Source organism: Carcharhinus amblyrhynchos, chromosome 3, assembly GCF_965287045.1.
Source record: "Carcharhinus amblyrhynchos chromosome 3, sCarAmb.v2.hapA, whole genome shotgun sequence".
NCBI classification, from domain to species: domain Eukaryota; kingdom Metazoa; phylum Chordata; class Chondrichthyes; order Carcharhiniformes; family Carcharhinidae; genus Carcharhinus; species Carcharhinus amblyrhynchos.
In genome coordinates, this window is record NC_137326.1 from 26,353,843 (window position 1) to 26,374,478 (window position 20,636).

Here is a 20,636-nt window from a genome sequence, read left to right on the forward strand (position 1 = left end):
GCTGTTTCCTCACCATTCCAGATGGTTCCATAGTGCCCATGACTTCCAAAAGCATCAGAGTCATCATATCAGAGCTACACGCATTCCTCCTAGTTGCAACAATTAAGTCTATAAATTATAACCATTAGTTATTATTCTTGCTTAAACTAAAACTAAGCAAGATCTTTCAGGTAATCCTCCCAATTTATTATTTAAATTAATGCAGTTGTGATATTGTTGATACACCATGAAGAACCTGAAACGCCCAAGTCCTGTAATCCAACTGTGTATGTGCAGAGTTGACTTGCCCATTTGATTTGGCGATATCTTGTTCAACTCCTGTATCAGCAAACTTAAATATTGTTGATGTGGCCAAAAGTGCAAGACCCATCCATTCTTTAAGATTTGACTTACACATTTCCATTGTCACCATACCCAAGACACAGTTCTGTTATTATGCTGACTTAAGAAAATCAGGTACAATCATGCTACAAGTCTTTTTCAAATCTGTCAAATCTAGTCTGGTATAAAGTGCAGCTGAAACTTTCCTTTACAGGAGAGATTAGAACAAGATGACAGAGTTTACAAATAAGGAGTCTCCCATTTAAAACAGAGATGAGTCTTTTTTCCTCTCAGAAGGTTGTTAATCTCTGGAATTCTTAGAGTCATAGAATCCTTACAGTGCAGAAGGAGGCCTTTTGGCCCATTGAGCCGGAACCAACAACCATCCCACCCAGGCCCTATCCTCGTAACCAAACTGATAATCTCCTGCTACTGAGGGGCAATTTAGCATGACCGACCAACCTTCACACAGTGACCCGAGGCCAGAATTGAACCCAGCACCCTGGTACTATGAGGCAGCAATGCTAACCACTGTACCACCCGCAGAGAGCATTGAAGGCTGGATCATTGAATATATTTAAAGCCGAGTTAATAGATTTTTGATTAACATGGAAGTCAAAAGTTATGAGGGGTAGACAAGAAAGTAGAATTTGGGCCACAATCGGGTCAGTCATGACCTTACTGAATGGCAGAGCATGGTCAGAGGCCAAATGGCCTACACTTGCTCCCAATTAGAACATTCAGACGGAAAGAAAAAAGCTAAGTCTAACTGCTTAAAGCAAAGGCGTTTAATACAATCAAAATAACCGAGGCAGTGGCTTGTCTACCTGAAATATGCATTCAGTTCTAATAATTCCTGTCACACAATTGTTCAAGTAACAAATTTTTTTTTACCTTAAGTCGGCAGTCAGAGCAACTTTTTTGGATGTGACTTGAGTCTTTAAATCAGTATACATTGTAGAGAACAGAATCAAAGTGGGTCTTTTGTGAATTTCAATACGTGTGATGTGTTGTTGACATGTTTGTTCCATGTTCAGACAGAGTAAAATGTCTATATTTTCCAGTTTAAAACTCTTATTTGATGGATACAGCAGAGAAAAATTACTGCTAAAGTAAAGGCCTTACATCATGCCTGCCTGATTACCATCTATTTTTATAGATGAGTAATACTCATCTCAAGTTCCTCTGTGAAACTGGATTGTGAATATTGTTGTATACCGTAGCCAGAGAGATTCTCACACAGGGTCCCGTACCTTCGGGGGCAGTAGAAATCTCCAGCGTGGGGAGTACATGGGATGAGAGCATGGAGGGTGCTCTGAACTTCCGGATCTCGATCATTCTGAGTTGACGGGTGTGTTCTTTACACTCCTCATCACAGTGGATGTCCTTGGCATTCTACACTAGCACCCCTACGACAATGACATTACTGCAACTACCTCAGTACTCAACGCCTCAGTACCATTAGAAATCTTCCAGTGCAGAAAGAGGCCATTCAGCTCATCAAGTCTGCACCAACAATCCCACCTAGACCCTATCCCCGTATTTACCCGCTAATCCCTTTAACCTTTGCACCTGGGCCACTAAGGGACAATTTAGTTTGGCCAATCCACCTAACCCGCACATCTTTGGACTGTGGGAGGAAACCGGAGCACGCGGAGGAAACCCATGCAGACACGGGAAGAATGTGCAAACTCCACACAGACAGTGACCTGAGCCAGGAATCGGACCCGGGTCCCTGGAGCTGTGAAGCAACAGTGCTAACCACTATGCTACCACGCCACCCATAGTAGCAGCCTAGGACAGTTGTAGGGGTGGGAAACTTCACAACTTTTAAAAGATACATAGATGAGCACTTAATCTCATAACATTCAAGGCTTTGAGCCAAGTACTGGAAAGTGGAATTAGTGTAGATTTAGTGTAGTTTTGTTGGTACAGACTCAATTGGCTGAAGGGTCTCTTCTGTATGACTATGAAAATTGCCTCAAATTCGAATCTGGGTGTGTAACTGCCAAAATCAGTTTTCTTCTTGGCTTCCAAATAAAAGTCAATATTCTACTATTTTGCTGGTAAGGATACAGGACCAACGCTTCTCCTGATTCCATATTAAACAAGTAGACTACTGCCAGTCACTGTTCACTCTGCACCCAATACCATATCCCATCCCCAAACACTTAAGTAGACATGGAGCTGGCTCTGTTGATCAATCACTGCTTTTTTTTTTTGTCAACCAGCACAATCTATTTCACATTGTAAGGACTTGAGAGAACCAATTTTGGGTGAACTTGTGTGGTGAAGAGGTCCTGTTCAAACCTGTGCACGAAGATGTTCACATATTGAGGTGCAAATTTGGTCCCCATGGCTGTTCCATGCCTCGATGAAAAACTGGTTGTTGAAGGCAAAGACACTGTGGTCCAGGATGAAGCAGATGAGTTGCAGAATCTGGAGATTGGCAGCTGTCGTCGGCATTGAGTACTGAAGTAGTTGCAGCAATGTCGTTGTCATGGGGGTGCTGGTGTAGAATGCCGACACATCCATTGTGACGAAGACTGCAAAGAACACACCGTCAACTCAGACTGATCAAGATCCGGACGTTCAGAGCACTCTCCATGCTCTCATCCCATGTACTCCCCATGTTGGAGATTTCTACTGCCTCCCGAAGATACGGGACCCTATGTGAGAATCTCTCTGGCTATATCAAGGGCATCCTGAAACACATTGTACAAAGAACCTCAGCTTCTGTCGTGACACTATAGACTTCCTACAAATATTCAGTGCACATGGAGCAGTTGAATCAGGAGCACTCCGCATCACAATAGATGTCAATGCACTCTACACCAGCATTCCCACGATGATGGCATTGAGTACTGAGGCAGATGCAGCAAAGCCAACAACAGCCAATCTCCATTTGCAATTCTACAACTCACCCATTTCATCCTGAACCACAACATCTTCACCTTCAACAACCAGTTCTTCATCCAGAGTATGGAACAGCCATGGGTACTAAATTTGCACCTCAACACGCCAACACCTTCATGCACAGGTTCGAACAAGACCTCTTCACTGTACAGGACGTTCAACTGATGCTGTACATTAGATACAATGACATTTTGTTCCTTTGGACTCATGGTGAACAATCACTGAAACAACTATATGACAACATCAACAAGTTCCATCCCACCATCAGACTCAGCATGGACTACTTTCCGGAATCGGCTGCACTCTTGGGCACACGCATCTGCATCAAGACAGTCACATCAGCACTTCACTGTACCGCAAGCCCACAGATAACCTCATGACGCTCCACATCTTCAGCTTCCACCCTAAACATGTTAAAGAAGCTATCCCCTGTTGACAAGCCCTCCAGATATACATGATCTGCTCAGATGAAGAAGATTGCAACAGACACTGAAAGACACCCTCATAAGAACAGGATATGGTGCTTGACTCATCAATCGACCATTCTGACGTGCCACAGCGAAAAACCACATCGACTGCCTCAGAAGACAAAACATGGGACACGGCAGACAGAGTACCCTTCATTGTCCAGTACTTCTCTGGAGTAGAGAAGCTACATCATCATCTCTGGAGCCTTTAACATGTCATCGCTGAGATGACCATCTCGCCAAGGCCATCCCCACACCCCTACTTCTTGCCTTCAAACAACTGCACAACCTCAAACAGACCACTGTCTACAGCAAACTACCCAGCCTTCAGAACAGCGACCACAACACCACACGATCCTGCCACAGGAACCTCTGCAAGATGTGCCGGATCATTGACACGGAAACCATCATCTCATGTGAGAACATCAACCAGATACACGGTACATACTCTTGCAACTTGGCTAACATTTTGTACCTGAAATGCTGCAGGAAAGGATGTCCCGAGGCATGGTGCATTGGGGAGATCATGTAGATGCTACGACAACGGATGAATGAACACCGCTCAATAAATCAGGCAAGACTGTTCTCTTCCTGTTGGGGAACACTTCAGCAGTCACGGGCATTCAGCCTCTTATCTTTGGGTAAGCATTCTCCAAGGTGGCCTTCACGACACACGATGATGCAGAATCGCTGAGCAGAAACTGATAGTCAAGTTCTGCACAAGAGGACAGCCTCAACTGGGATCTTGGGTTCATGTCACACTATCTGTAACCCCCATGACTTGCCTGGGCTTGCAAAATCTCTAGCTGCCCTGGCTGGAGACAATACACATCTCTTTAACCTGTGTTTAACCCTCTCTCCATCACCTTGTCTGAACCTTTAAGACTTGATTACCTGTAAAGACTGGCATTCCAACCATTACGTTGCAAATTGAGTTTGTGTCTATATATGTCCTGTTTGTGAACACAATTCCTCACTCACCTGCAGAAGGAGCGATACTCCGAAAGCTTGTGCTAACAAATAAAGTTGGACTTCGACCTGGTGTTGAGAGACTTCTCACTGGATTTCTATGTGACATATGGCACAAGAATTTCTGGGCCACTATTCCATAAACATCATTGACTTCCAGTGTCTTGGCCAAATGCTCATTCTTCAAAATGTAAGTATAGAAAATGTGCGCGCACAGGCTCTTTGAACATTGCAGACATCGCATCAGATCCTCAATCCTGTTTTCATATTATGGTCTTTCCAGATTGAATGAGCAGAATCTTTAGCTTGTTTTTCTTCATAAACCAGGTGAGCAGGAGCCAACGGTCAGCAGTGATTTCCAGTGTCTGGAGACTGGCAAGAAGTTTACCACAAAAGTATGGCAGTAGTGGCTGGGGTGCAGTATCAAGAGCGAATAAAAATAAGATGGGAGCTGGAGTATTAAACCACGGGCAATCATAAAAACTAGTGGTCATGCCAATAGAACCTGGCTTTTGAAATGTGACAATGCTGGCTCCAACTTTCCAGAGCACTTCTTTGACAGTGACAAGGCCCAAAAGTTGGAAATATTGAGATAAACTAAGCATTAGATATTTTCTCAATTTGGTTTCCAAATTCCTAAACTTCTCTGGCTATCAATGACAAACTTTTATACAGGACTACATTATAAGATGGAGCTGGTGTATCTTGACTGCACAGTAGCACTGCTGCCTCACAACATCAGGCACCCGGATTCGATTCCTAGCTTGGGTTGCCATCTATGTGGAGTTTGTACATTCTTCCAGTGTCTAAGTTGGCTTTCTCCTGGAGCTCCAGTTTCCTCTCAGTGCAAAAGACGTGCTGATTAGGTGCATTGGCTATGCTAAATTCTCCATCAACGTACAGTACAGGCACCAGAGGGTAGTGACTCAGGATTTTCACAGTAACTTCACTGCAGTGTTAATGTAAGCCCACTGTGACACTAATATGTAAATATACTTAAACTCTGAAGTAAATGAGATCAGTTTACAGCCCTGCTGTTTCCTACTAAGCCTGTGACTGACCTATCACTTCAACTCTAGGTGTTTCCTGTCAGAAATTTATTTTCCTGAACCAAAGTATATTTCTCCACCACTTCCAGATCTCATTAGACATCCAATTAGGCCATCATCTTTGTCTCACACAATTGCACATCTCCTGGATCTTTATTCGCATCTAAATATCTCCATTAGTGCATCTTCCAATACTCTACCCTGAAACCAGCTTCTGGACTTCACTTGTTGGCCAGAACTGTCTCTGAATTTGGACAAAAGTTTGTTGATGCTTTATGCTCATGCCATCCTACTTACATCAACTTTATTCCATCACAGGACCTCTGGACCAACACTCCCTCTAAGCTGTGTGGTTACTGAGCAACCAAAAAGTCCTAGACAGTCCACGCAAAATTAAGCCCTTTTAAATTACAAGTGCCACTTCAAAAAAATTAAAGAAACATTGCTCTGGACTGTCTTCTATCATCGCTGATCCTGTTTACTACCAAGATATATCTAATTATTAATTAGCATTGAATCAAGGCTAGTAACTTGAGTTTATCTAATGTCTAAGCATCTACATTTTGCTGCCACTCAGGATTCAATTCTTTTTTTTTTAAAGCCCACTTAAACTACTCCCTCACGTCATCAGGTTCCCTCTCATTTCACCCACCTTGGGTATTGCGCTCTTCCAAATCCCTTTCCCAACCTTTTATGCTCCTCAGTCTACCCCGTACCAATGCCCACAGGCCTAAGCTCCTCTTAGATAAGTCTAGAGCTTCCCTCTGTGCCTCTCTTGACATGACTGTGTTGCTCTACACCCACACAGACCATCTCCCTCTGTCTAACCCTGAAAAATAATCCGCCAATTCATTTGCAGCTGCAGTTTCAAAATCCAAACTGTCTCGCCACGATGTTCCTGCAGCTGCCAATCCATTGAGCTGCACTCCAACCTCTAGCTTTGAGGCTCTAAACCACATTAAAAGCATTACTTTTTCACCCTGATCATTTCCTGGCATAACCTCATCTCAGTTTTTCCCACATCCAAAAGACGCAGAAGTGAGTGGATATGATGGACAACTGGTTTACATATTCAGAGTTATTAATGCCAAATTCCCAACTGTTAACATCCTTCAGATCACCACTGACCAGAAACTTAATTGGATCATCCACATAAATACTGTGGTGAGCAGGGCAGGTCAGAAGTTGGGTTATCTGTCACAAGTGACTCACCTTCCAACTCCCCAAAGCCTGCCCACCACATACAAGGCAAAAGTCCAGAGCATGATGGTATAGTACCCATTTTGCCTTATCTATGCAAATCCAATGACATTCATGAAACCTGACACCACCTAAGACAAAATAACTTATTTGATTGACACTCTCCCCACCACTGGTCAGTGTGGCTGCAGTGCCGTGACATCTACAAAAGGTGCAATACAGCAACAGGCCAAAACTTCTTTGACAAAGCCTCTTAAATGGTTTCTCTTTTATTTCCTAGAAATACGAACACAGCAGCTACTTGGAAACACCATCACCTGCAAGTTTGCAGAGAACAGAAATGGTTATGAGATGGTTCTAAACACCACAGAGCTGAGACAGAGGGAACATCTGCAAGGAGGGATGGAGGGCATCATGATATTTGAATGACCATAAAGAACATCAAATAGAAGCGGCATACATGGCATCTGTGGAAAATCCATAGAGTGTGAGCACCCATGCAATCTTTGTGCAACTGGTGTTTTTTAATTCTTCTCACCCAACCTCTACAGCTTGGTACATCTCCAATATGCGTAACAGAGGTTCAGGCAGCCTGCTAACTACTATGCCCAGTTGTCTGTGATGACCTTGGCAGGCATTTTCTGGATGGCCACAATCTGCTTTGGGTCTCCTGCTCGGAGGCTGGTGCACTCTCCTCTGCTTGTGGAGCTGCAGTTGATGGGGGTCACAAGCAGAGGGTATTGGGATTGGCAAAACACTCTCAAAGTCACCTGAGTTAATGGTGATGCTGCTGGTCCTCATCCCAATGGGTGCTCAAGGACCACTGGCCAACTTTGAGAAGGACTGGTAAGCTGGAGATGCCCATAACCCCTCTCACTTAGCCACTGATGGATCCAACCTGTGCCTACAGTGATGGCATGCAATTCAAGGCACACACCAGGCCCTATCCTAGACCAAGGTTTCCATGGCGATTGCCATCCTAGCACTGTTGACCCAGTGAGCTGGCATGTTGGCACTACGATCTCAGACGTAACACAGATCAACTCCTCCATCTTAAGCTGTAACCTGTTTACTGTATCTGAAATCTGCTTGATATTTCTAACTGCTGCTGCAGCTCCAACTAAAGGAAGCATCCAGGCATTGGTTATGTATTTTACCCAACAAAATGCTTGATTCAAATCAACAGAAACACATTTAACAGTTGAATGCAATCATTGGCAATAATTAATTAATAAATGAAGAGCAAAATTCTGATTCGCTGGCTGACAGCTACAAGAAAACTTCAGAATTCCTTTTCCAGTTGTTAAAAAATTTATTTTGCCATAGCATAGCACCTCTGAAACAAAACTTGCATTTCTAAGCCCTTAAAGTTGAATATTCTCTTAGACTCTCAAATTTTAGAAGCAACATTTAAAAAACATTTTTTTTAATTAAAATCTTTCAGTCATAAAATAAACAATTTTTTAAAATTATGCCGGCAGTAAAATGGAGGCAATGAGTTACTTATGCTCTCTGACTTGTGCAAAACTCCACCATTTATTGTTGTAAACATCAGTCAAACTGTGAGTTACTTTGGTTCAATTTTCCTCCATAAATGAGTTACAAGACTGAGAATTAACTGCCAAAGACTTTTCATTAGAGAAAATAAATACTGAATGAGATTTTCGTTGTATTGAAAGAAACTGAAATCTAACATAGCTTAGAAATTTGAGCCAGCAATATTAATTGATGAAAAGAAACAACCTACACTTTCAAAATACCTTAGTGTTGGAGAGGAACAAGGATGAGCTTAAAAGGAAGTTCCAAAGCATAAGAAAAGCACAAGCCACCACTAACGGAGAAAAAGAATACACATGAAGCTAGATTCAGAGGAACAGATATTCAAGGAAAATAGCTATTGGACTAAGTCATAAGGAAGCAAAGTAATTAAGGGATTTCAACACAAACATGTAGATCCTATAGAGAGGGTGATAGGTGCGTGGGACTTTGTGTAGATAGGGTACAAGCAGCAAAATTTTGAGTGAGGTGCAGCTTGTGGAAAGGCTGATGGTTTAAAAGGTTAGTTAAAAGGTAGAGATGGGCAATGTTTCAGAGGTGGAAGTATGAAGTTTTTTGTTATAGAGGAGATGGAGTTAAAAGCTCACCATGAACTTAAATAAGGATGCTGAGGTTCAGACCGAGATAGAGGAAAGGGAGGGGCTGGAGTTGCTGTCAAGGGTATGCAGTTTAACATAGATGTAGGATATTCTTCTGCCCATGTAGCACTGACATTAACCTATCTATTTTATTGGATTGATTCCTGCACTAAAATAAAGAGGGGAGATTAAAAATGTATTAAGTATTCTAGTAATACTATAAACTAATCATTTCTAGTCTCTGATGCCTTCAATTCCTATCCAATCTGAGGGCAGGTAGCCTTTAATATAATTGCAGAGGAAAAGAGTAAACTAGTAAAGTATGGTCTTTCACAGGTGTTATTTGAAACAAATCAGGAGCTGTAACCATCTGTACACCATCAAATTGGCATATTTTGTGCACATCAGCACACCACTGGAACAGAAACAAAAAACTTTAGTGGCTGTAAAATGATAGGCAACAATTATCACTATGAAGATTACTTCAAGGTTTTTACAGGTAATTTTCATAGCTTATTATAATGCTTACAATTAAGTAAATCCAAAGAACACCCAAACTATATTTCTAATATAAACAAATGGCTGAAAAGAATCAAACGTTAGCCTGTTATGCTATCCAAATTGGGGTCACTGGCTAGTCCCCAATGATGTCTTTCACATGTTTTATGATTGCTGCTGCATCAATCTCAAACCTTTCCAGTAGCTCCGCTGGTGTTGCACTAAATGGTACACCACACACTGCCATACGGTGCACGACAATAGTAGGCTCTAAAGAAAGAGCAGCAGCCACGGCTTCACCAAGACCACCTGCAAACAAAGAAAAGCTATTAATGGTATGGATCTATGAATAGATATACTATGTGGAATAGCCATAGTAAGCTTTTGTATAATATACAGTATAGACAAAACAAAAATAATAAATAAGAACATAAGAAATAGGAGCAGGAGTAGGCCATCTGGCCCTTCGAGCCTGCCCCGCCATTCAATAAGATCATGGCTGATCTGTCGTGGCTCAGTTCCACATTCCCGCCCTCTCCCCATAACCCTTAATCCCCTCTCTTATCAAAAACCCATCAACCCGCTTCTTAAAAATATTTAGCGAGGTAGCCTCCACCACTTCAACGGGCAGAGAACTCCAGAGATTCACCACCCTTTGAGTGAAGAAGTTCCTCCTCAACTCCGTTCTAAACCGCTCCCCCTTTATCTTGAGGCTGTGCCCCCTAGTCCTATTATCCTTTCTGAGCGGGAAGAGTCTCTCCACCTCTATCCTATCCATCCCATTCATCATCTTATACGTCTCAATGAGATCTCCCCTCATTCTTCTAAACTCTAACGAGTACAAGCCCAGTTTATTCAGCCTCTCCTCATAGCTCAACCCCCTCAACTCCGGCATCAGCCTAGTAAACCTCCTCTGCACTCCCTCCAAGGCCAAAATATCCTTGCGCAAGTACGGCGCCCAAAACTGCACACAGTACTCCAGCTGCGGCCTCACCAATGCCCTATACAGCCGCAGCAAGACCTCCCTACTTTTATATTCAATCCCCCTCGCTATGAAGGCCAGCATCCCATTCGCCTTCCTGATCACCTGCTGCACCTGCAAGCTGGGTTTTTGCGACTCATGCACAAGGACCCCGAGGTCCCTCTGCACCGTCGCCTGCTGCAGTTTTTCGCCACGTAAGTGATAATCCTTCCTACCATTATTCCTACCAAAGTGGACCACCTCACACTTGCCAACATTAAATTCCATTTGCCATTTCCTGGCCCATTCGCCCAGCCTATCTAGATCCTTCTGTAGACTCTCCACACCCTCCGCACAATTTGCCTTTCCTCCAATCTTGGTGTCATCAGCAAATTTCGACACCCTACACTCGGTTCTCTCCTCCAGATCATCTATATAAATGGTAAATAGCCGAGGCCCCAACACCGACCCCTGAGGCACTCCACTAGTCATTCTGCAGTTGTTGCAAAAGTACAAGAATAGCATGGGCATAGCATTTAACTTTTCTGATGAACAGTTAAGGTAGAAAGAAACGTATTACATCACTATTAAATCAATCAAGAAAATAATCGGGCAGCAGCTGGGCCAAATAGTTTTGTGAATTAATGCACTGGAAGATGATAAGAAAGGGATATCACATTGATCCATTATTTCTCACTTAGGGACTGTAAATAACAGACTTAACCAGACATCATTACATTGCACTGACATAACGGCATTAGGTTACAAGGACAAATTTACGTTCTCATACCAACAACAACATCTTTGATTGGTTCATCTATACTTTTGTCTCTCAATAGGTGAGATTCGCCTATAAAAATTAAGTGTTGAATTCACTTAAAAACTGGAGTAAATCCCATTTTTGTTTTTCAGCTGGAGTTTCAAAATGAATCCTCCACACCGTGCACTGCAGAGTGCACTAGCATGATTCACTCCAGAAATCAGTGGGCGGAACTTATTCCTACTGGAGACCGGCAGCACAGCAATCTGTCAGTGCAGAGATCGGCTGCTCACGTGCAGTGGTCCCTGTCTGCTGGCCTTCCAGTTGGTGGTTAGCTTGATTGCTGGCCAGACTCATGATCCCCATATCATTGGCCGAGTGACCTCCCCCCACCCCATCCCACCCCATGATCCGATCACTGGCTTCTGAACATGTCAAAGCCCAGCCCCAAACCACCCCCCCCAACCCAATGTATAGTAAAAAAAATTAGCAAGAACTTTTATCAATTACAAATAAGAAACAAAACAACCACTATAAATGCATAGCTCTTAATGTATACATCTAAGATGTTCCAATCAAAACCAAAACCTTCCACAGACAAAACCCTTTAAACAAGTTCAACACAGCAAAGACTAGTGCTCACGTGGTACTGGAAATTGAGTCCTTTGGTAGAAGTCTGCAGTCCTCTGGATTCACTCAGAACAAGTTGAAGTCAAACAGCTTCTCAGAAACCCAGGAAGAGACTTTCTGGTCAAGCCACCAACTGCAGAATTTTTACTGCAAGAAGGTAAGACCTTTCTTTCAGATTACCAGCAGAATTTCCAAAACAGTAGGGAGAGGGGGGAAAACACTCCTTTTAGCTTGCTGTCCCTTAAGCTGTAGCTCAGAACTGAAAATGAAAGAATGCCTGCCACCTGACCTGCCAATAAAAAAAATCCCAAAGTAAAAACAAACAACTCCCATCCAAGCCACTTAAGGAGCAATAAAAAGATATCTGGTAGCCAACTTGGCAGCACTGAGTTCAGCTAGGGCTGTGAGCTAAGAAAACACCGAAGCTGTGAGAGCTGCAGAAATCATGATTTAAAAAACCTTTCTTAAAGGTACATTAACATCACACTAGCTAAATTAATCTTATGGAGAGCTGTCATGGATTTGATGGGCCGAAAAGCCTTCTTTTGTGCTGCAACCGTTCTAGGATTCTACAGACAGTGCAGTTCCTTGGTGAGTTGTTTTGCTGTGGCCTGTGAAAGCAGTTAAGACATATTTTTTGATCTCCTGACGTGGTCTTTGGCATGTGATCTATGTTATCCTTGGTACCTATATCACAGAGAAAATTGTTTTGCATCTTGGGTTGCAAATAGTCTTAGTGCTCATCCAACTTTTATAGAGAATACAGGTTGTATGGGCAATTTGTCTCAATAGCTCAATAGATATTATAAAACGTGAGAGAAAATGCAAACATTGGCCCGTACAAATGAACCACAACATAGTAAAGCACAGCCCCACCATGCTTGGGCTGGTCCAAATGTATTTTAAAACCTTACCTTCATAATAGTGGTCCTCCACAGTGATAAGATGTTTTTTCTTGGTGCCTTTACAGCAACAAATGATCGTTTTATCATCAAGTGGTTTGATTGTAAATGGGTCAACCACTCGAATAAATATACCTGTAAAATATTACACATTTGACCATTTTGATTTGGCTGTACATAATGCAAATATCTTAACTGTTTCAAAATACAGATTCAAAAATCCTTCATGCACAAGGAAGAGTGAAGAGAATAGAGACAATTTAAAAGCTTGATCTTTTTTGCTGAAGGCTTTGCCAAAACATTGAAATCTGTAACCTCATTTATATATACCTCCATTCCTTTGTCCCATCCTATCTCTAATTTCCTCCTGGCCTTCATCTTCGCTTTTCCAAAAAAGGTTCTGTACATTCCTTTTTTCTTTACCACACTGTTGGTAGCATCTTCTTAAGTGCCTTGGATCTGGTGTCTGCATTTCCTTTCCTAAGCCTCTTCACTTCTTTTTCCACCATTAAAAACCCTTCCCAAATTTTCAATTATTCCTTGTTAGACAGCAGGATGTATAACCCTCCAAAATTCAATAAATACTACTGGTCATTAGCTGCAGGGTAATTCACAGCTTTTATATTTTCTTTAATGCAAAGAATGCTGGAAATTTGAAACAAAAACAGAAGATATTGGAATCCCTCAGCCAGCCTGGCAGTTTCTATGGGGAAAGAAAGAGTTAAATGTTTCAGCTCGCTCCATGTGCGATGTCAGCCCCGTTGATTGTTTCCAGCACTTGTCTTTATTAACCTTTCCAGCACAGATGTGTTTATTAACCTATCTTTTTCCTGTTTCTTTTTTAATAGATGGAACAATAACCCCTATAATCCTGTATTCAGGCCCCCAGCATATAACCCGTTAATGATTTAGAGTCATGCTGCAGTGACGCACTGTTCCACAATAAACTCATTCATATGAAGATGCTCAATCAAGCAGAAACTAAATTCCATAATCTTCAATCAACAGCAAGTAAAATCAGTTTTATTCAACAATACAGTACTTAACATGGAGGATTTTATTAAAAAGGACATGTAAAATGCATCAGTCTTAGTTAATAAAATCTGAAATCAATGATAAAAGGAATATCATATTGCAAGAAAGAAATTGCCTGTAAAATCTGTTCACTAAATTATAAAACTTGTAAAGAAAGACACCTTTACTTTTATACGTTTTCAGCAGCTGTTATTTTATATTTACCTTCTTCGGCCAACTTAGCAGCTGCAGTCAATGTCTCTTGCATCGTCACCCCAGCAGCAACAACAGTAACCATATCCTTATCAGTCTTCTTCAGAACCTGCCAGAATGAACAGCTTTATTCAAAGACTATTGGGACTTTCTTTAGATCAACATCATTTCAATTTAATCACAGAATAGGTTTCACAAAAAAAAATGCTTTCTCTACGAATTAATGATACACTGAAGAGAGTATGGAACTAAAATGGAACTGAATCATAATTCAGCTATAGCAAGTTAAAGCTGAATTATCATTCAGTTCCATTTTAAATTTTTGATCCCTAACAAAGGCTATCTGAATGGGCATTTCTATTACAGCTGCCGTATGGCTTCCAGTTTGCCAATACCTCACATATAGATAATTCCCTGGTCCAGGGAACAGGCATAAGCTGACAATTTTTGTCTGCATTCTCTGAAGACTTGGTTTATTCTCTGTCCCCACCATCCCTGACTATTTGAAAAAGATCTGACACATACAATACTTACATGGCATAGGATGTTAAATTCAGATACTGCAAGTTTACTGCCTCCAGGGCTCACATTGGAATTGAGCGGAGTCCCTACTCCAGGATTATACCGCAACTTGAGCATCATCATAGAATGTCATCCAAGTCCAGAGTTGCACACTCTGCCTCTAACAACCACAACATCAATGCCTAACTAAACTATTTGTAAAAACAATACCAAACTAAGAACGTTCCTTACAAATAAACTTAATATCTGAAAATGCCATTGGGAGATCTAGTCGGTGCACATTTGAATCAAGAGCATTTTTCACGAGGTGAGACATACTCCTCTGTCACTTAGGGTAAATAACAGGAGGTTGGTCCTCCAATTTCCACCGCAAATGGACAACACCATATATACTAACATCAAAGTTGATCTCACATAAAAGCAATCCCATGATTTTTGGCCTAAAAATACCACACATTTTCATATAATTAGTGCAAAAATTGACCCTAGTTTTTCAAGGATCCAAGCCCAAAAATATGTGGATTGCGAAGGAGGAAATCACTGCTTTAAAAAGGTTAGGTTACAACTGAAAAAGCAACATTTAAACCAAAAACCTCTGAAGTGGGCAACAATAGCAAAAAATAAATTCCAGATGTCGTAAAAGTTCCAGAGAGACAATTACAGTGATGGGTTAGTAGCTGAGAATAAGTACTGATTTTTTTATGAAGGGAGAGATTATTGTCCAAAACTCTGTTGAGTGCAAGAGTAAAAGTGACATATCATTCAAAAACGAGCACAGAAATAATTTTTTTTAATGCAATTCAAGATTAGTTGTTTGTGCAGCAATATATGTTTAAGAACATTGAGCAGAGTTTGGGTTTGAAAAGCTTATGGACAAACTTCGGCTCCTTTTTACAATGGGTTTAAAGCTACTTAAATTTAGTTTAACGTCTGTGGTGGGTAAAATGTTAGAATCTGTCACTGAGAAGGAAATTGCGAGGCATCTTGAAGGGAATTGCTTGATAGAGCAGACGCAGCACGGTTTCATTAAAGGGAAGTCGTGTCTGACAAATTTACTGGAGTTCTATGAGGATGTGTCTAGGGCGGTGGATAGAGGAGAGCCGGTGGATGTGGTCTTTCTGGATTTTCAGAAGGCGTTTGACAAAGTACCTCACAAGAGGTTATTGCAGAAGATCGAGGGACATGGAGTTGGGGGTAGGGTGTTAGCGTGGATAGAGGATTGGTTGTCAAATAGGAGGCAGAGAGTGGGGGTCAATGGGTGCTATTCGGATTGGCGGTTGGTGACTAGTGGAGTGTCCCAGGGGTCGGTGCTGGGGCCTCAGCTTTTTACCATTTATATAGATGATCTGGAGGAGGGAACCGAGTGTAGGGTGTCGAAATTTGCTGATGACACCAAGATAGGGGGAACGGCAAATTGTGCGGAGGGTGTGGAGAGTCTGCAGAAGGATCTAGATAGGCTGGGCGAATGGGCCAGGAAATGGCAAATGGAATTTAATGTTGGCAAGTGTGAGGTGGTCCACTTTGGTAGGAATAATGGTAGGAAGGACTATTACTTATGGGGCGAAAAACTGCAGCAGGCGACGATGCAGAGGGACCTCGGGGTCCTTGTGCATGAGTCGCAAAAACCCAGCTTGCAGGTGCAGCAGGTGGTCAGGAAGGCTAATGGGATGCTGGCCTTCATAGCGAGGGGGATTGAATATAAAAGTAGGGAGGTCTTGCTGCAGCTGTATAGGGCATTGGTGAGGCCGCAGCTGGAGTACTGTGTGCAGTTTTGGGCACCGCACGTGCGCAAAGATATTTTGGCCTTGGAGGGAGTGCAGAGGAGGTTTACTAGGCTGATACCGGAGTTGAGGGGGTTGAGCTATGAGGAGAGGCTGAATAAACTGGGCTTGTACTCGTTAGAGTTTAGAAGAATGAGGGGAGATCTCATTGAGACGTATATGATGATGAATGGGATGGATAGGATAGAGGTGGAGAGACTCTTCCCGCTCAAAAAAGACAGTAGGACTAGGGGGCACAGCCTCAAGATAAAAGGGGGGCGGTTTAGAACAGAGTTGAGGAGGAACTTCTTCACTCAAAGGGTGGTGAATCTCTGGAGTTCTCTGCCCGTTGAAGTGGTGGAGGCTGCCTCGCTAAGTATTTTTAAGACGCGGGTTGATGGGTTTTTGATAAGAGAGGGGATTAAGGGTTATGGGGAGAAAGCGGGAAAGTGGAACTGAGCAGCGACAGATCAGCCATGATCTTATTGAATGGCGGGGCAGGCTCGAAGGGCTGGATGGCCTACTCCTGCTCCTATTTCTTATGTTCTTATTTGACAATGCCTCAGCTTCCTAGCCACTAGAGGTCACTGTGTCCAGTGTGGCCTGAATCAAGCACACACGTCAGCTCGTTAAAGTGAACATCAGGACTTTTGGCCTAAAAAAAGTCTCAAAAATTTGACTTTTGGATGGGTCGATTGATTTGATTAAATCATAACTGACAACTCTCCCAATAACTAGAACTGGATTCACCATATGTGACTTCCACAGCGTAAAACGACAATCAGATCTATAGACTAGAAAATACAATCCTATTATATTCAGGATTCAAATCATGAATCCAGCTGATTGAGATGATCAGTATTGAAGGATAGAGCTCATTCATATTTTTATGCTGTTAGAGAGAGAGAAGACAAAAGGCAAGGGGCTGTGGTATTGAGTGAGAATCATAGAATCATCTATGGACAGCACGGTAGCACAGTGGTTGGCACTGCTGCTTCACAGCTCCGGGGACCTGGGTTCAATTCCAGGCTCGGGTCACTGTCTGTGTAGAGGTTGCACGTTCTCCTCATGTCTGCATGTGTTTCGTATGGGTGCTCCAATTTACGCCCACAGTCCATAGATGTGCAGGTTAGGTTGATTGGCCATGCTAAAATTGCCCTTAGTAACCTGAGATGCGTAGGTTTGAGGGATTAGTGGGTAAATATGTAGGGATATGGGGGTAGTTCCCGGGTAGGATTGTGGTTGATGCGGACTTGATGGGCTGAATGGCCTCTCTCTGTACTGTTGGGATTCTATGAAAAGAAAAAGCAAGGGATTTTGGTATTGATCCACAATCTACATATTGAGAATATTGAAGCTCTGGAGAGAAAGGATGTCCTGGATGAATGAAGGACAAAATCTATTTAGCGTGAGCTAAGGAAATAAATGGGTGCAATTATTTTATCTGGTGTAATCTGTAGGCCACCAACTAGTGGGAAAGATATGGAGGAACAAATTTGAAAATTATATAGCGGTGCAAGAATGTATGAAGGTCTTCAATAATGTGTATATAGACTGAGATATTAATAGAGTAGACAGGGAGGGGATAGGTTGAGTGTGCAGTTCATAAAACATACAGTATCATGGACTTTATTAATAGGCACACAAGAGAAAGGTGATAAAACTAGAAAAAAAAATACTAATTTGGCCTCAACTGAAGTACTGTGCCCAGTCCTGGCACCACACTTTAGGAAAGATGTAAAAGCACGAGAGTGCAAAAAGGATTGTCAAAAATAGTTCCATAGATGAGGAACGTTAGTTATGCACAGATTGGAAAAGTTGGCACCTTTTCCTTGCAGAAGAGGAGTTTGAGCGATTTGTTAGAGATATTTTTCTTAGGGTGGAAGAGTCAATTACTAGGGGGCACAGATTTAAGTGCGAGAGGCAAGGTTTAAAGGAGATGTACAAGACAGATTTTTTCTTCAAGAGGGTGGTGAGTGCCTGGAACTCGTGGCCAGGGGAGGTAGTGGAAGTGGATACAATAGTGACTTCTAAGGGGCGTCTTGACAAATACATGAATAGGATGGGAATAGAGGGAAATGGTCCCATAAGGGTAGGGGGTTTTAGTGAAGTTGGGCAGCATGGTTGGTGTCGGCTTGGAGGGCCGCAGGGTGATTTTCTTCATTCTTTGTATTTAAAATCACAAAGGGTTTAAACAGAGTGGATGGTGAAAACTGGTTCCCCCTTGTGAACAAATCAAGAACTAGAAAACACATATTTACAGCAACTGGCAAAGAAGCAATAGAGACAAAAGGGGGACTTTTTCATACAGTGAGTGGTTAAGATCTGAAATGCATTGTCCAAGAAGGTGGCAACGGCAAGTTCAATCGAGGGATTGTATAATTACTTGAAAAGCAAGAATGCGCAAGGCTACAAAGAGAAAGCGTGGAGAATTAAACTAGCAGAACTGCTCAGAGTTAGTGCAGACACAATGGATCACATGGCTATAACAACTCTGATTCCATAAATTCATCGATTGTTTTGGAAGTATGTTTTCAGAATCTCTGTCATCCTTTGTGACGATCAGTTTTAGTTCTAGCCCATAAATTCACTTGAATATAATTTTAATTCTTTCCATTACTTGTCTCCTATGATTCATTTGAATCTGCACCAGCTGCTGTGAATAATTACGCAACTTAGTTAGTTCTAGAGGAACAAGTCCAATTTTCTCCAAAGGACTGGCATCTGTTCTTAATTACTTTGAACCAATGGGCAAGATTTTCCAGCTGTTCAAGCCAGCAGGATCTTCCAGTGCTGTTGACGAAGCCCCCGACAGTGACGAGTCCCCATTAATAATGACGGGATCAGAAGATCCCGTCATCAGCCAATGGTGGACCACCTCCCGCTGCCAAGAAATGAAAGATGGCATAGATAATTCCCGCCCAATGTGGATAATGAAGTAAATAAAATGAAATTTGACCATCAATATATGTAAAATTTAACCGAAGGTCTTGAATTCTCAGGACTTAGTGGCAAGTAACTTGATCAATAAAGCACAGTTTTAATTATTAGAGTGTAGAAAACAGAATATTTAAATGGATGTGTCTGTTCATCAGTTTTTTTGCCATTTCAGGAATAAATTAAAGACAATTAAGTCAAGATAAATAATAACTGTCTCTGAATGCTAATCAGGCTTGTTAGTTAACAGTAAAGTGGACATTCTGACATTGGAACTAAAACTGAGAAACTACTCCACAGATTTTGAAAAAAAATGCATGAATTCCTCTGTTTCCTACCTTAGCTTTTCCAACTTCAAATACTTCAGTATTTTTATAAATTATTGTAGTTTCTGGTCGGCTGGTTCGAATGTAACAAATACCCTAGAGATGTAAAGCAAGGGTTTCAGTTTTGAAGGATTCACATATCTGATGCCTTTATTCACAGGGAATAGTTTAAAAATTCAGTACTGTATACATCAATCATGAAGAAAGAACAAATTTTTATAAGTTTATTCATTATGTAAAAACATGCAAAAACCTAAAATGGTGCAAGATGGTGCTTTCAGCTAGCTGAAACTACCAGGATCTTAACTGGCTTTTGACATTTATGTGACTCAATATCCATAAATTTGGCTCTTTTCTTTCCCATGTCCTTTTTATGTACATGTATGTATCTGCAATGACCATTTCCCAGGTTTGAATCCATGAATAAGTAATACTTTTGAATTAATCTTAAGAGTTTGCTGTGAGTCACTTTAAAATTAACTCCACAAACTTGAAGAAGGTCTGGAGAAACATGCCATCACCTATTTAAAGCAATGAAATTCCCTCTACTTAGGGACAGATAGCAAAAAATATAAAGGAGTTCCCTTTGCCTTTTTGCCCTGTCTGTCATTTAAAGCCAAATTGTATTTTTTTTTTTAATTGATTTACAATTAAGAATAATGCCACTTTAAAAGTGTGCTGCTATGTACCTTGGTGTTAGCAGCCAGTTCTACAGCCCGTTCAGTTGACACAGCATCACTTGGATAGAAGATTGTTGCTGTGGGAACGGCACGGAACATAGCAAGATCTTCCAGGCCCATTTGGGAAGGTCCATCCTCTCCTAAGAAAAATTAATAGCAGTAGAAACATCATCACAGGCCATTTCTCATTGTTCAATTTGAAGGTCCACTGCAGGATCAGCAATGTATAAGGTTCAATCTCTGATTTTGTTAACACAATATGCTTTGAGAACATCAATTAGAACTTCTGCTCAATCACTATCCATTAACTTGTACTGGAAGTGTATGCCAAGTCACTCGAGTGAAGAAGAACAAATCATTTGCTATCCACACTCTC

At 41.7% G+C, this 20,636-nt stretch overlaps 1 protein-coding gene across 2 annotated transcripts in view; it reads right to left on the reverse strand.

The window, feature by feature from the left end:
- Window positions 1-8,220: 8,220 nt before the first annotated feature.
- LOC145337675 (transketolase-like) overlaps window positions 8,221-20,636 on the reverse strand; it is a 43,748-nt gene continuing 31,332 nt past the window's right edge. For both annotated transcript variants that reach the window (XM_080182500.1, XM_080182507.1), the window contains exons 10-14: window positions 20,270-20,400; window positions 19,593-19,676; window positions 14,048-14,144; window positions 12,821-12,943; window positions 8,221-9,864 (exon numbers count right to left, since the gene is read on the reverse strand). In XM_080182500.1, coding sequence (XP_080038626.1) covers window positions 9,692-9,864; window positions 12,821-12,943; window positions 14,048-14,144; window positions 19,593-19,676; window positions 20,270-20,400 — 608 coding nt within the window. In that variant the 3' untranslated portion in view covers window positions 8,221-9,691. The remainder of the gene's footprint in view (window positions 9,865-12,820; window positions 12,944-14,047; window positions 14,145-19,592; window positions 19,677-20,269; window positions 20,401-20,636) is intronic.